Below are 17,338 nucleotides of genomic sequence, written 5' to 3'. Positions count from 1 at the left end.
TATCTCACAAAGCACCATTCGCTATGCTAAAATAAGCTCCACCAACATGTGAACCACGACATTTGAGTGGAACATATGCGTATGTATATATATATATATATATATATATATATATAAAACATATATATGTATATGTATATCTTTTCATGTTTTCTACGATGTACCAAGATAAGGGATTGGAAATTTCACAAAGATTGTGGGCTTAGGATTAGTTGAGACATGAGAAATATAACTCCATGTATGGAATAAAGCCCTACACGATTGTTTGATTGTTGCGTCTATATCAAAATCTAGCTAAGAAGAAGAGAAGGCAATCAATTTGGCAAGAGAAGTTACAACGAAGTGTTGATATCAGGAGATTGGTGGAGATGTACATATTTATCCAGAATTATAACTTATCAATGTTAGTTTATTGGTTTCAATGTTAAATTCAATAATAATATTTCAATAAATGTGTAAACTCTATAGAATTTTAATACAAACAGAACAATATTTAAACTAGCATGCCAATGTGGTGACACAATATTATATGATGTGAGTTTCATAACAAGAAAATTAGTGCAAATTCATCACAAGATGTTTTGAAATGGGAAATGATTTTATTTACATATTTCAAAATAATGGCTACAATTATTTCTTGTATGACATGAATAGTGGTTGGTGGAAGGTCATTTTTTGGAACCAATGCACCTTTCTGCCAAGTAATAAAGATGTATGCATGTTATTTAAATATGACAATATTTTTATGTGCAAAAGACAGCTTATTCCTATGTGTGTCATTTGATTTACAGTGTAATGAGGATTATGCTTGATAGAACATAGTAAGGGTCTAAGATTTACTTTGAGGTGTAGCCTGAGACGAAAATGTGACCGAAGGAATTTGCATATCTTGAGAGTGTTGATTATTATTGATATCAAGATGGGGAGTGGGGACAAGGGGATGAACATGAGTAATAAGAGTTAATTGATTACTGTTGGAAGCATCATGTGTCGAGTGCACACTAAAGAAAAGATAAAAGAGGGAAGCAAGCAATGACCAAATGCCAAACCTAAGGAAGGCTTCTTTTTTAATAGAACCCATGAGAAATATGTTTAGGAAAATTGAGGCAACTGCAAGGAAAGGCATTGAGGGAGTGGACCAAATCTTTGAGGAAGGAGGATTCGCAATTGGAACCAGGATTTTGAAGATTGTTGTCAGCAAAATAATAGTTGAAAGAGCAAGACCTAATTCGGTTGTTCGACTACCATCAATTTGCCAAAACACGACAAATGCAATGGATACAATAGATATTGATATCAAAAATCCTAGCGTAGGCCACACGTTGGTTGTGCCCCTCACTACATGTTGCCTCATGATTAACGCATTTGCAACCATGAAAAATACAAACAATGTCCCAATGGCTATCAAGTCCAATAGTACATGCATCTCCGTAAATAACGCCAGGATACTTGTCACCCCACCTATAAAGTAGTCACCACTCATCAACAAATACATGACACATTTTCAAATCGTAACGATCTTTACAATCTTTTCTTGGAACAAAATACAATCTTTTAAATCAAGACACAAACTTAAGTGGTTTAATGTGGGCACACACGTCAAAGAAAAGCTTGATTTAACTTGCAACTTATCCACACATTGTTAAGATAACCCAAATATAATGAACGGTCACCTCTTTGTTTTATTTCCTTCGTTGGGAAGGAATAAAGGATCTGAGAACAACTATAAAAGAATGGATAGAGGGAGAACTATGTTTAAATTATTTGCATATGTTTTAAAGAGGACAAAAAGAATTTTGTTTGAAGTCCTAAAGTCTGAAAGGCATAATGACAAAAAATGAATTATAGTTTGTACAATGCAATAATTGTCTTCTTCCATATTCGAAGTATTACTATGAAAGTTATGTGTATACAATTATTATGGTTGCTGTAAGAGTAATGTTATTTGTGTGATTCACATAGGCAAATGGGCATCCTTATCGGGTAGAAACAATTTTGAAAACATAAAATTCATTACCTGTAATGCGTGAGTAACATATCCATAATGAAAATGTCACACAAACTAGACGAAAATGGAATTGAACATTGGCCTTGGGAATCAAGATGAATTGGTAGTTCATACGAAGGGAAAAGCAACGTAAACTAGAGGAGGTATCTCTAGAGACTAGAGGTATGTATACCATAAGGTTTGTGGGGAGGGGGTACTAATCGTCTACAATTATGTGTCCATATTGCAGTGTCTACCTTGACAAATAAATGTGTTAAAACTCACCATTTTAAAGAGGAAAGGGTTTAAGAACTTGGAACATTTTAGATTTCCCCAATGGGAAGTTCTGTATGCAAACAAGGTCACATGGTGTTGAATCATTCTCAATTAGTAATTATTAGATACGATGAGTGCTTGTCAACGAGGTGAAATATAATTACCATCTTGCTTATTATATGAATGGTTAGAAAATTTTCAGAGTTATGAAACCCTAAAAAGTATAGAAATTGAGCTAATCTTTCCGTATCTCCAAAGCATTCAACTTCTTTTTTATGAATATTACAAGTGAGTTGTTAGTCTTTATCAAAGTTTTGTTGGACATCTCTCTACCAATCTTTCAAAAACCCACGGTCATAAAGAAAACCCTAAATTTTCTAGAAAGCTTTGAGAAATAGTGATGCTTGTGACTTTGCGCAACAACACATATGTTCAGTAAGGTATGCTAATGCTATAGTGGAAACATTAATGATTTACTTCCTACCCAATAAAGAAGATAGATTCATAGGATACAAACACAAGTTATATAACTTATATATGGGGGGAGGGGGAGGGGGGGTATGTGTTTGACTCTAAAGATAGTGTTTCTCATATTTTCTAGGCAGATTTTTAACGAGTGGTTTTACAACTACACTAACATATTTATTTAAGTTGATAGTTAGAACTTAACAATGGGCTAATTACCTATATGCATAATTCATGTACAACCTTAGGGCGTTTCTTAATACTAATGTAGTATCTTTCTTGTAAAAAAAAGAAAGAAAGATAGAGTTCCTCATTTCTAGCATGTTCATCAACTAGCCTCGATGACTTAACTATGGTGAAGACTAACCTCTACTATTGTTGTTTCACAAGAATCTTACAACATTTATGTTTTAGGAACTCATTCAATCCTCTTAACAAACATAAGTAGAGTTTTCAACAAGAAACTAATATAAACATCAAGGTCTAACTAATATAACATGCAACTTAAAGTTTAAACTAAGCATTGGCATACATAATGAACCATAACACTCGCCAGAGAGATATGCATAACAAACCATAACACCCAAGGTGGTAAAGTTATAAAACACATTGTTTACATATAAAAATAATGTAGAAAGGAATATCTAATAGGAACATAATAAAAGTGAGCATTGATAGATAATTTGCATAGAAAAGCAAGATTGATTAGATCCCCATGATAATACAAGCCTCATGGCATGATTACCAACAATCATATGCACATCCACATGTTCAGGCCACAAGCAAGGAATCATACATGTATGCTAAGATTGCATGCATATTGAATGTTAAGGGCAATGATTTTAAGAGATGAAATCAAAGTAACGTGGTCAATTGAAATGTGATTTACATATATGAGTTAAATGAAAAATCGATGTTTTCTCTAAATTGGTGATTAACGGTATGATAGATGAACGATGAGCTACCTTAAAAGTGTTTTAAAAGGATTAGGATACTAACCTAGGAGGAGGGATGAATTGAGAGGAGTGGTCGTACGAGGATGGATTGTTGATAAACAAGTAGGAATGATGTGAGCTCGAGCAATGACAGCAAGGTAGCGTGCTTGGCCAAGCATTGCTACTAACAATGAGCTAAGGATGCCAACACATGCACCCACACCCACTACATTGGTTGCCCACCCCCACCCCACCTTTTGCTTTAATGCAATTGCAAAGGGAGCACTTGGGTCCACCTAATGTATGTTCATCTTTGATTAGCAAACGTTTCCTCTTTTAAAACTTATGAATAAGACAAATTCATGGACAAAGCAAAAACTCATGCCATCGTATCAACAAATCACGTTATTCTTAGCTAACCTGGTCATATGGGAGAAGCATGACTAACGACATTGCCATTAAGCAATACAAGATGGTGACAAGAACCACCGATCCGATGATTGCAACCGACATCGACTTTGTTGGTTTATCAACCTCCTCCGCCATGGTTGATGCGGCATCGAATCCAATGAAGCTAAAGTACACAAGTGCCGCACCGTTGAAGACACCTGTCACTCCAAATGGTGCAAACCCAGAAGGGTTATTTGAACTTGATGAATGTGTAAGATTGTGAATGGAACCCTCCACAAAACCAGCAACCACCACAAACGCAATCACTCCTAGATGCAAGACTGTAATTATGATGTTTAAGCTTGAGCTTGATTTTGTACTGTCCCAAGCATAATAAATAAGTAAAAAAAAAACGTTTCACAAATTTGTGATGGAGATAAGTGTCAAATTCTTAAGAAACATTTACACAAATATGAGATTTATTATATCATGATCTAAGAAAACTAGTTAACAAGTATTTTGATGATTTGAGAGGAACATGGTGTCTCCCTTTTCGTTTTTTAAAAGCAAATAAGAATACAAGTTTCTCTATTTGTTCTAAAATGATGTCACTCTTGGAAGATCAATGATTTTTCAGAACACATATGGGTTAGATGTTTTCACATGGTGATAATTTTATTTAACCATTATGTGCGACAATGCCACACAACCAGAGAAAGAGAGATACCTATTTGAAAGAGAGAACACACACACACACACACAGAGTAAATGTATAGGTCCAAGATACTGTAGATAAGAGAAACCTTATGATGACTTACAATAGAAATGGTGTATCCCTCATTTCATTATTCATGTCGATGTTTATGTGAACTAACAAATCTCTTGCTTAGACCCAGAATTATGTCAAGTTTATGCAATTAAGATATTGTTTTGCAACCAAACAATGGGGAATTTGTTTTTTCAGGAGATATAAGTTAATATGAATGTAGTGATGAGAACATCACGAAGTAAAAATATAACATCGAGAGAGTGAGTGATTTTGACATGTGTCTCAATCAACACATGGTTATGTTAGGTGTCACAAACTTGTTGGATCGTGGTGAATTGGTATTGAAATGAAGTGTGTGTTGATTTGGATACTTCTTTTGTGGTTGTCATGGTTTAGTGGCATGACAGTTAGGATACTATGATGATCAAAGAGAGCATTAAAGTGTCAGTAAAACCATCTTCAAGCAAGTTCTGTGGAACTTTTAGAGAACCGTGACATTCAAATTACATGAGAATTTATGGGAGTAACATGGAGTAGGGATAATGTGTTGGGAAATGGTATTGTGTTGATCGTAAAATTAGCATGCATTAAAATAAAAAAACATTCTTATGGGCAAGAATTATTGAGGGAGGAACCGCATGATGCCATGTTAGGTGAAATCTAATGTTTCAGAGGCTTTATTTTTGCAGAAGAGAAAGCATAACTTTTTCATATGAATTCTAGGTTGAGCATCTTTTGAAAAGCCTTCATCGAATGATCAAACTCTTTTTGACGAACGGTTTTAGTGCAACAAATAAAATTATGAGAAGTAACATTTAGTAGGGATAATTTGTTGAGAAATGGTATGAGGTGGTGCAAGGATTTGAGCCTAAAATGATCATGAATTAACATAAAGTAACATTCTTACTACCAAGAATTATTAAGAAAGGAGGTAGGTTGAGCATATTTTGAAATGCCTTAATCAAATGATCAAGCTCTTTTTTATGAATGGTTTTAGTGCAACAAAGATATTTAGAAACTTAATGTTTTCCTTTAGATCAAAAGATTCAACTTAAATTTGACTAAAAATGTATAGTGATAGAAAGAGGGGGACATGAAAATGATACTTGAGCCCAAGATTGCCAAATGTTCATGCCACTTTCCTATGCTCATTTAGGGAATTGGTTTGTTTGTTGGATTTGAACATAGCTCCACGAAACACTTATAAGTTGAGCTTTTACATTCCCTACATGTTAATTGGTTGAAGCTATAATCCCTATGTTCATCTAATGAAAGTGGTCTATTAATTTGGATTGGATAAACACCCATATTCCTTCTAGCATTGATATAGTGAACATTCTTGGCAGGTCAAATGTAGAGTCATTAGATGGTTGGATTGTTCAACTCAAATATTACTCCTCCGAATCATCTTGAGAATGTTTGTTGGCATGTTTACCCAATATGTTCACCTGCGTTAGAGATCTTGTGAAATCTCCCCTTCCTTAGCTAGATTTGAATTATTGTGGGGGTAACCCCTACATTGCACACATGGTTTTCTAGTGGAATTTCTTGGTTGGAGCTCATATGATATATCTAGTCATATTCAAATCGGTTGAGTTAACTAATTGTAAATTTTGGCTGGGCGGGGTCTGTCACTTTATTCTCATGCTAATCTAGTGAATTTGTTGGTTTCTTGAATTTGAATAGAGTAAAATCAGTAGCAAAAATTTGGTAGTTGGTTACTTTTTACTCAACCTTGGATGGTTGTATTTGTTAGGAATGGAGGTACACTAACTACACTTTTGGGTAACTTGTTGTATTCATGAAGATAATAAGTACACTACACGTGTTGGTAACTTTGTTGTTGACCACAGTACTTACCTTATTACTCTACATCAATTTCTTACTTAATTGGATTTTACTTGTAAATTAGCAAAATGTTTTGGTTGTTTGCTAAAGCTAATTAGTAAGTGCATCATTATATTTTACCTCCAACAAATGCAAATTGTGAGGAGAAGGACAACACTGGCAGCGGGAAAATCAAGCATGTTATAATGTGGGGGTAGACCTGGAGCTTTCACACGCCATGCTTCCGTGTCCCCGACCACAACGGCCAAATATGAAGTGAAGCTACGTGCCACTGCAGCATTGGAAATCACATACTCCATTATAAGATTTGCACCCGTTATATAAGCTGCAAATTCACCTGCTCAGTTCAAATTTTATTATTAGTGTTAATAATTTTTCTCCAAAGAAAATTATTACGAAATATTTTTCAAAACAAAAGTTTTGGGATGAATGGGTTGAAGGATAGAGGACTTTGACTTTTATTGCCCAAAACATTACAAATTGAAAAGATCTACAAATTCAGTTGTCTATGCGTAAGGTTAAATAAGACATTAAGGTGCAAAGGGTTCATGGCTATGTTCTTATCTAAGGAGAGGCTTGTTATTAAGTAAAGGGTGTCCAACCCCAATATCATTCCACATATGTAGTTGAAGTGGGAAAGGTCAAGAAGGTTTATGTGGCACACAAAGAGAGTTGCACGTGCAAAGTGTACACCAGGTAACTGGGGTTGGCCCTATCACTAGAGAAATAAAGAGAGCTAGAAAAGGATGAGAAGCAAGATTGAGATGCACCTAAGGTTATTCTGACATAGCTAAATGCGCCACCGGCCGAGGGGACGTGGACAGCGAACTCCGAGTAGCAAAGCGCGGAGAGAAGGGCCGAGACCCCCGCCACCGCATACGACATGATGACCGCGGGGCCAGCATACAAGCACGCTGCCTGCCCCGTGGTCACGAAGATCCCAGCACCCACCATTCCTCCAACACCCATGGCCAACACATCCAACCAATGCAACCGACGCCTCATTCCTAGTACTATCTCCTCATCCTCCTTCCTCCTCACAACTATATTAGTCTCATCATCATGATGTGACCAGCAATCCATTCTTGTGGCCAATGATGATGACTCCTCGTCCGTGGTAACTGCCGTCATTCGCGCCATCATCCGGTCGGGCAGTTTCCTCATAGCCATGGTGTAATCCTTGACACTTGCAAAGCTAGAACTTCCCATCCTATCTATTATTTCACTGTTACACACATACACCCCCAATTTACTTTCTTGTACTTTTGCTAAAGATACACACAAACCAACTAGTTAACTTAGCTAGTTTGTCCAACAAGCGAACAAGCTATATGATGTATGATGTATATTGTTTGGATCTCATAGCCCGCATTCGCTACTTCAGTGACATTTAGACACATCTACTTCTTCACCCTTGATGTTTACAAACATACACACGTCCTCTCTCTCTCTCTCTCTCTCTCTCTCTCTCCTACATGTGTTCTAATTTATAACACTCAAAATTCTCTCTCTCATGTGTCCCTACCTCCCCCCTATAATCCAAAAGTTAAAACAAATTTGACCCACAAATGCAATCATCATCTCGCACACTTTTTCCAATATCGTATCGCATTTCACTTACTTTTTCCTCTCGTCAAAGTATTGTATTATATCACAACTCACAAACCATGGTGCCCAGACAAACATAATATAGGTGTAGACCTAATTAGATATAATTGTATTATAACACAATTCTAATACACATATCATGTTAACTTGACAAGCATAATCGGTGTAGATCTATCACCTACATTGTCTATCATGCCTCCTTGATCCTCCCAAGTATAATTGTGTAACTAGTTCACTTACAAATTCTCATGGTCTTAGCCTCATTTTCAATAGTAAGTGTCACAATCTTTGTCTCCCCTTATTAACTACTCCCATATGACCTCCTTAGTTATCTATCGTCCCTTTGTAGCCCATTCCCCAGCCCCACAAAAAATATTCCCAAAGTTAATCACGACAATTTTTACCCACTCTTAGGTGGTCCTCCCCCCTTTCAATAGTAAATGTTTTCCAAGGCATAACGTATATTTACTATTTAAGGCCTTGAATTCCATCAAACACATAGTTCATCTTAGATAGATTACTTGAGGCTTGAAGGATGAAGTAGCAAGATGCTACCATGTTAAAATTAGAATATTACATTGCAAATGTTAATACTCAATGTTGGGCCCAATAGAAAGTAAAAATGCCATAAGATATCTAACCATATCTTTCTACCCGCATAAGTCTTGTCTCTCAAGGAGCCTTAGTGGTTCTTTCAACTTGCTCACACAAGAATTATATGTTGAGGTAGCATCATGGCATCATCACCCAAGTATGAAGATATGTGAGGTAAGCAACGAAAACCTAGTTGAAGATGAATGTAAATTAATTTCCTAGAAGTATGATGTCTTGTTAGACAAGCATGTTAATTTAAGTGCCATACACAAATCTCCACCAAGAAAGGTGACCGTACATATGTGTGATTGCATTATTTTGATATAAAGAGTTTTTATTACATAGTAAGAACCTCCTTTCTTAGGAAGAAATCACATATAAAATGATATGTTGATTTCGTTCCATATGTGAAAATTGGCTTCCTTGTGAATGATAAAAATTATGTTCTATACTATTCACGATGTCCCCTTGGTGGGAATATCGTTGCCCCTACAAAATATAATTGTTGTGCTACACATGCATAGTAAAGCCTTGAGCTAAGGTTGGCAGTAGACTTCTTACACTTTTATGATCACATAAGGTCCTTCAAATCCATATATGTGTATTTTTAGAGACCTTTTATATTTTTTCCATTTCTTACTTGCGTGAAGGGATATTTTAGATGTGAATATAGACACTAATAAGTGTTAGCCGCTTGTTTTAGAAAATCTCATTAAATAGTTTTCTTACATGTTGATTGAAAAGATTTAGAATTTTTTGTCACCATTGGGATGTGTGACACTCAATTTTGATGTTTTAAACCAAATATGTTGACCCTAGCAACCTTCATCCTCTTTATCGACATGTATGCATATATACTTATTACATTAAGTCATTATTTTATATAGCTAATCTTAGTATACTCAAGTCTCATTCTATATATCTCACATGCCTATCAACAATACATGACTTGTGTTCTAGGTGTAGCTTTTAATTCTAGGTTATTCAAGTGGACAACATGCATGATTCCCCCAACCTATGGACTTGATACCCATCTAATTTCTCATATATAGAAAAGCTCACTAAAATATGCCTATATTTCTTAGGACTTCACAAAGAAATCATGTCTATGTATTTCTCAAAATAAGATTATGTATGTTTGGTTAACCTCAGCTCCCAATCAGATTGAAAATTAAGATTAAGCACGTGATTAAGAAAATTGAGGACGAGATAAAACAAAATAATAGAAATTACGTCATTATAATTTTGTGAATGATTTTCAGGTGGAGACATTTGATGAACGTTGGACGTATTGTGCTTCTGTTTTTCTTGAGCCCAAACAATAGATATCTATTGTATCCACCCTTAGTAAACAATCTAAGGGAATGTTTTTTTTTTTCCAAAAAAAAACTCCTTCCATTAGTTATAAAAATCTAAGGGAATGTTTATTCTATAGTTTCACAATCAAGAAAAATTCTCGCCTAATTCCTAGGTATTGTTTTTCCCCATGGAACGTCTTGTGTCCCATTAAATGTTGTGTGTGTGTGTGTGTGATAGTTTAAACTTTAACTCTTGAATCATACCAAGGTATGGCTAGTGACATAATAAAATATTTGCTTTGTTTTGTTTTTATCTAATGCTTCAAACAATGAAATTGTTCTCAAAAACTATTTCTTCGTTTGAAATACTTCAATCATTAAGGAATGAATTTTGTCTCTCCCTTTGATCATAGAGAAGTGCCAATAAGTGAGAAATTATTTATGGTGTGTGATCTTTTTCTTATCTAGAAGTGTCACTATAAAACATTCAAGTGACTATTGAATCGTAGACATGCTTATACTTATTCAACTATTTCCCTTTTCTAAATCCTTCAGAATCAAATTGCAGAAAATCAGGAGGAATTTTGACGAAACATTGGTATTTTTCTTGTAGTGGTCTAACCACCAAGACTACGAACCCATCCCTCTCACCATACATTGTTCTTTTCGCAAACTACATTTGCATCAAACTAACGAATTAACTAACCCTTTCTCTCTCTCTCTCTCTCTCTCTCTCTCTCTCTCTCTCTCTCTCTCTCCGGGTGGTGTTTCTAAGAAAGAACTTATTTATGAAGATATCCAATGTGTAACCTCTACCTATAAACAGTTTTTTGTTTCAATAACGAATGTTTTCCTTCGGTCACATACGTCATATTTGACCTTCGCGAGTGATAATACAATCTATCTATATTTCACGCTCACCCATTTTGACCCTATAGATTATCTATCAATCAACTATATAACCACAACTTAATCATTCCAACTATAATGTGAACATCCTTTAGCTCAAACATCAAACCAAAGCTCACAATGAGTCAAGAATAAGTTTTATAAAGAAAAAAAACCCTTAAAAGTCAAATTTTGGTTGGATGAGAAATTCCATGTTGACTAGAAATTAGTAATTGCAACCAAGTAAAAAATAGCATAGATTAAAAGAAAAGAATTTGATTAAGGAAAATGGAGTTTAAATCATTCATAGTGGAATTGATGAGTTGAAAACACACTTGTGCATGAAAATATTGTATACATCATACATAAGTTTCAAGTTGGAATTAAATCTGTCGTGATTCCCTTCATGTTCTTGAAGCACAATCATTTGAAGTTTCAAATTTTGAAAATCCAATCGCAATCAAGCAAAACAACTCACTTGTAATTGATAAAACATTTCAAATATTGCTCCGTTGTATGATTTGTGGTTTCTACGGTTCTACCTACCCATTAGTTTTCGGGCGGTGTCTAAATTTCAATTTACACTCCACATGCAAGAAGTTATCAAAAACCCTCACGAACTAAGCATCACAATCACTTGCATACCAAAATTGTATAGATTGCGATTACTTTATTTAGTAGTCCTTTGAGTTCACTGTTTATCTCTGAGACAAGCACATACGGTTCCAAAGGCTCTCCAACAGCAGCTTCAACAAGATCAAACTTGTATGGTCAGGCAGTTTTAAATGCATGTGAAGAAATAAAGTCTCGCAGGAAGACTGTGGCTGAGAAGGGAACGTTTTCATCAGTCGCAAAGTTGGCGAGTGCTTGATATTTCCAGCGTATTGATCTGTCAGCTCATGGATTTTATGCTGCTCCTGATATTGTATTTGTTTGGAGCATTGGCAAAGGAAAACCCTTCAACCAAAGGAAATGGTTCACTTGAAAATGGGTGGTAACAAGCAACATGACTGAGGTGGAAAGAGGAAGCATTAGGTTTGTGTTTACAGATGTTGGAATTTGGTGGTAACCAAATGTGGAAAGAGGAAGTAAGATGATTGATGTGTTTACAGACGTGCATAAGGAACGTGGTTGTCTTGAAGAAGCACAGAATGTATGATCGACTTCAAAACTGAGATGTAGAGGCATGGAATACATTGTTCTCTACCTTGGAAGTTGTTTATAGAATAATTTTCAGATTAGTTGTCTATTTTCCTCTATTTTGGAGTTCAAAGTTTTGTTTCCTCAACCATCATCTTTTAAAGATGAGCTGGGGAAAATTTTGTATGCTATAGTTTTTATGACTTTTCTAAAGACTAATGGAAGTATATTTTCTTTTGGAAAAAAAAAACAAATCACGAGGTTAGATTGAATTCATATTCAATGTTGTCGCACTTTCAACAGAATGGTGGTGTTAAGGGAATGACAGGAAACCTATTTGAAATTTATCTAAAAATGACCATGGTGACATTACGACTATGTCTCGTGAGAGCCCAATTTAGGAATATAAATCCACAAAAACAATATGTTAAGGCCTATACACTATTAGAGTCTAACTAATGAATTAATCAAAATATATAGACCAAAGAAAGGAAAGAGGGGTGCCAATTTCCAAACCACCCGACACCCCCTAGCAACAGAGTGAGACGAACCAAAACCTCCTCAATGTCATCGATCCTACGAGGATAGCACGTGCTTAATTGACAAGAGCCATAGCCACATTGTCATAGTCTTAACATAAGTCAAGCCTCCCATGATAATAAGGTAGCTAGCCTTCTTATATAGGCAAAAACCCTAGGCCCCTAGTGTGTTCACACTTAACTACTTTATGTAACGTGGTCAAATGATAACACACTTACTAGTTATCCCATGCAGTAGAATTGAATATTATACTTAATACGCTCGTTCCTTTCAGAATTAACCCTTACGTATACATCATATGATTAGGGAAAACTACGGGAAACCTATCTCATTATCAGTTGTGGTTATGCACGTAATAGTAAAAGTCATGGAAATTCATGTGGAAAGTATCTAGGGGCATTGACTTGATAACATACATGACATGATTGAGCAAATGTAGTGAGAAAGTAATGAATCAAAGGCCAACAAAACTCTCAACCAATTAGTTCAAAAGCTTAGGCCACTCCAAAGTGTTCATCCACACGAGAATCATGGCATACCTACTAGAAGCTATCATCATGAGGGTCCTAAAGGGGAATGAACATAAGCCACCCAAGAAAACATTGAATGCTTCATGCCTAATGTGTTTGCCAATCTAAAACAATACCAACTTTAGTTTACCCAGCTGGTTTCAAGAGTGATCCAATATCCAAGAAACAAAATACTTATCCAACTTGGCAAGTAAATAATGCTCTTGATTGTTCTAAAGAGCGGGTTGCACTTATCTCTCATGTTTCTTTAAAGTTTTGGAGTAAATAAGAATATAACTAGATAGTAAATAAAACTATGAGAGTCTTGGTAAGACCAAATGGTATATTAAAATGACCAAGATGTATGTCATCCATTCATCGTCTTCAAAAAATTAGTAAGCACAAGGATGTTCATTCTTCATGAATTGCATTGACCTTGGAGTCATTCTAGTAATCTTGGGATAACCATAACTAGGCAATAAATAATTTCCTCAATATAACTCATTAAACCTCTAACTCAAATGGTGATAAGCCATACATGGAAGCAAATAGAGTCTCAAATAAACATTCTCCTCAAAATATAATCTCATCAAACCTCTAACTCAATAGGTGATACGCCATGTATGAAACCAAATGGAGTCTCAAATAAACATTCTCCTTAATATTATCTCATTAAACCTCTAACTCAATCAGTGATAACCCATGTATGGAACCAAATGGAGATATCATGGTCTGCTATAAATCAATAGAGCAATCATAAATATATTGTTTAACCACACTTAACTTTGTCCAAAACATTGGAGAATTGAGGATATTTAACTTGGAACACAAGATCAAACTTCACAAGGGCAAAGATAGTTGAAGACTAGATCTCAACTACAAATATTGAATTTGGCTATTATTTCCCCACTTACACAAACTCCGAAAATGAGATATGTGTGGTGTATAATTGAGTGTGTGGTTTGAAAGAAAGAGGTGGAAGATAGGCTTAGTGACGCAACTATGGAAGGGGTAGACAACTAGCTCGGTGTATAATTGAGTGTGTCGTTTGGAAGAAAGAGGTGGATGATATGTTTAGCAAAGCGACTATGGAAGGGAAGGGGTGGACAACTAGCTCGGTATTATAATCACATGTTTGGAAATAATAATCTATTTTATCAAACAACTAAAGTGATAGCACCTAAGCATATAACATGACAACCGGTATCTATTATTATGCCAAGAGAACTAGTAATGTTAAAATTCAATTGCCAAATGATGTATACATAATGTATTTAAGAACTTGAAAAATGTATGGTTTACCAAAAAGTTATCATTAGTTGCTCAACTTGTTTAACAAGAAGTCATAAATGCCTACATTAGTGCTAGGTAGAAAAACTGAACTCATAAGAATCATGGACACGTTAATAGCTACATTGTGAAAATATCATGAGAGGAGTATCTATCCTACCCTTTAGGGACCATCACAAGAACCCAATATTAGAGGGATCTAGGCACTTTCTTTCTTCTTCCTTTTCCCAAAAAACCTACTTCACATTAGTTAGCAAATAGAATATAGCAAAGTTTACCCGAATCCATAGTGGGATCAACATATACAACTCGGAGGGCACAAAACCTACTTCACATTAGTTAGCAAATAGAATATAGCAAAGTTTACCCGAATCCATAGTGGGATCAACATATACAACTCGGAGGGCACAACTCCAAAACTATCAAACAAAAAAACAGCAAAAACTCACATGACCCTTAAATCCAACAAATCTGAAATAAAGCCCATTTTACCCCGACTCTACTTCTCTCAACTAACTCTTTTATAACAAAGTTATCTGGGTAACATGACTATACTAACCCACTTGTGCTTCAGCTATACATATCTACATAATTATAACCCATGTACAATATTGGGAGCCGTCAGCGGAAACAGCCACCTAGGCGAGATCTAGGTACTTTTATATCTTTAATGATAAATTTGCTCACATGATTTGGATTTATTTCATGAAAAATACGAGTGATATGTTTTGAATATTTCTTGAAGTCAAATCAATAACACGAAAGACAAGTAATAATAGAATGAATAAAGATTTAAGAAGTTGCCCTATGGCCGTGATGATTATATATATCATATTAATTTTGTGAGTATATCCATAAAGGAATTGAGTAATGAGAAAGATAACATAAGAGGTATACTTTTGAGATGAATGTCAAAATGATAGAATTTGAACATATCTTAGTGTGTGCCAACCATGATGTCTAAAATGGATGTTTTGGGGTGTGACATATATAGATCAATAGAATGCCAACTAGATCCATTGAAAGAATACTCGATAAGAGTTTATTTTCTTATGAAATCCTAGAGCAGATAGTTTGAAAGTGTTTGGATGTTATTCATTGAAAATATTTCTCTGATGAGCTGATAGTTTAAAAGTGTTTCAATGTGTCTTGTCATTCGCTTAGCTGTTGTTATTTAATAAACTAGATAAAAAAAAACGCATGTTTTTGTGATTTGAAGAATGTGAAAGTGCTATGATGAATCATGATTCATGTAAGGAATGAGATTTTCTGTGTCTCATGATGCCAGATTAGATGAAAGCACAAGTTTCTAAGATAACTATTGGAAGCTTCAAGTATACACAGTCTAGTCAGCTACACACTAGAAGGTGGTGGTGGGTATAGAAAAGAAAAATGAAAAAGAAGATCAATCACAAAAAGTCTCTTAGATTCTATTAATTTAAAACAAAAGAAAACCCTGTTGTTAATTGGGGCCTCCCAAGATTTTCATTCGGTTTCATCCTAAAAATCATTCGAGGCTCTGTTATGATGGGTTGGACCAATTACTTTGATTTTGTTAGTTTTACTAAAAGAAACTAACTAGTGGCCTCCCAAGATTTGTCATTCACTTTCATCCTCAAAATCATTCGAAACTCTGTTATGGGTTGCACCAAGTACTTCGATTTTGTTAATTTTACTAAAAGAAGCCACATTTGTAGTGAGTATGCCATGCCTCCAAGAGAAATATTCATAAAATCCTTCATGACTTATATTGTGTTTGTCATACTGGTTCAAATGCTCATGGTGATCGCGAGTCACAATGATTTTTTGATACCTTTAAACATACAGGGAACAGAGAATTTATGTAGTAGACCTCTTGAGGAGGACTCACCAATTCGGTCACATCAAGTTCACAGATTTGGGTAGAACTATGTTCAATTCAAGGATGCTTCACACAAACTTAAGAAAATGTGGTCGACAATTACAAAGGATCCTTCATAATCACGATAACAATTAGCATTGCATAATATAAACCCCATATAACTGCAGTAAAACAACAAAAACCACAGTCCCATGGTTTCTTACAATAATCGAATTTGAGGTAGGGATGACCAGTTTAATTAATACTGCAGATTGATTACTTGATTCCAATCATATCTCAGATAATTTCCTAAAACAACCCGAGTACTTGCTTGTTTGAACGACAGCAAGAAACAATGAAAACAATGTCTTTTACATTAAAAACAGTATCATGCATGGATGTATACCCTGGAATTGAAACACAGTAAGCTTCGACAGTATAAAAGTGGTGCACGTAATACCCTAGAATTGAAACACAGTATGCTTGGACCGTATAAAAGTGGTGCAAGAAACAATGACAGCAGCAATGTACATATTTTTCATAAAACTACCACGCATGGATACCATAGAATAGAAAGACAGTAAGCTTGGACAGAGTATTAAACAGTGGTGCACAACATGATCGAGAGAAGATGGAGGAGGGACGACTCAGGTTTGATTTGCTCAATAGGGGGTTTTTTGTGTTAAAAATGTGAAGAATGTTCCATCAATTTGATAACCAAGTACAATGGGTATGTCTGTATATATAAATAAAAATGTAAGAATTGTGTGGTGGTGTTGCGATGGCGATGGCGATGGTAACCTAGTTACAAAAAAAGAAAAGGAAAAAAGAAAAAAAACAGGAGCAGGTAGTGAGTGGTGTCGTCCTGTTCCATGGCGAGCGACCTTTCAACTCCAAAAATGGCGGAAAACAAAAAAGACAGAGCTTCATATTCCTGTACGCACGCGCGCGCGCTTGTATG

At 35.3% G+C, this 17,338-nt stretch overlaps 1 protein-coding gene across 1 annotated transcript; it reads right to left on the bottom strand.

The window, feature by feature from the left end:
• Positions 1–579: 579 nt before the first annotated feature.
• On the bottom strand, positions 580–8,004 carry LOC147862671 (cationic amino acid transporter 7, chloroplastic-like). Its single transcript, XM_087321904.1, has 5 exons — positions 7,441–8,004; positions 6,791–7,007; positions 4,084–4,432; positions 3,728–3,959; positions 580–1,461 (listed from the first exon to the last, which is right to left on the bottom strand). Exons 1-5 carry the CDS (start codon positions 7,877–7,879, stop codon positions 830–832), a joined length of 1,869 nt encoding a protein of 622 aa, XP_087178030.1. The 5' UTR covers positions 7,880–8,004; the 3' UTR covers positions 580–829.
• Positions 8,005–17,338: the final 9,334 nt, after the last annotated feature.

Source organism: Azolla caroliniana, unplaced genomic scaffold, assembly GCF_043228905.1.
Source record: "Azolla caroliniana isolate FFs.n. ecotype wild unplaced genomic scaffold, voAzoCaro1.0.p SCAF_6, whole genome shotgun sequence".
NCBI lineage: Eukaryota > Viridiplantae > Streptophyta > Polypodiopsida > Salviniales > Salviniaceae > Azolla > Azolla caroliniana.
The sequence above is the reverse complement of the archived record's forward strand: the minus strand, read 5'-3'. Positions and strand labels throughout refer to the sequence as shown.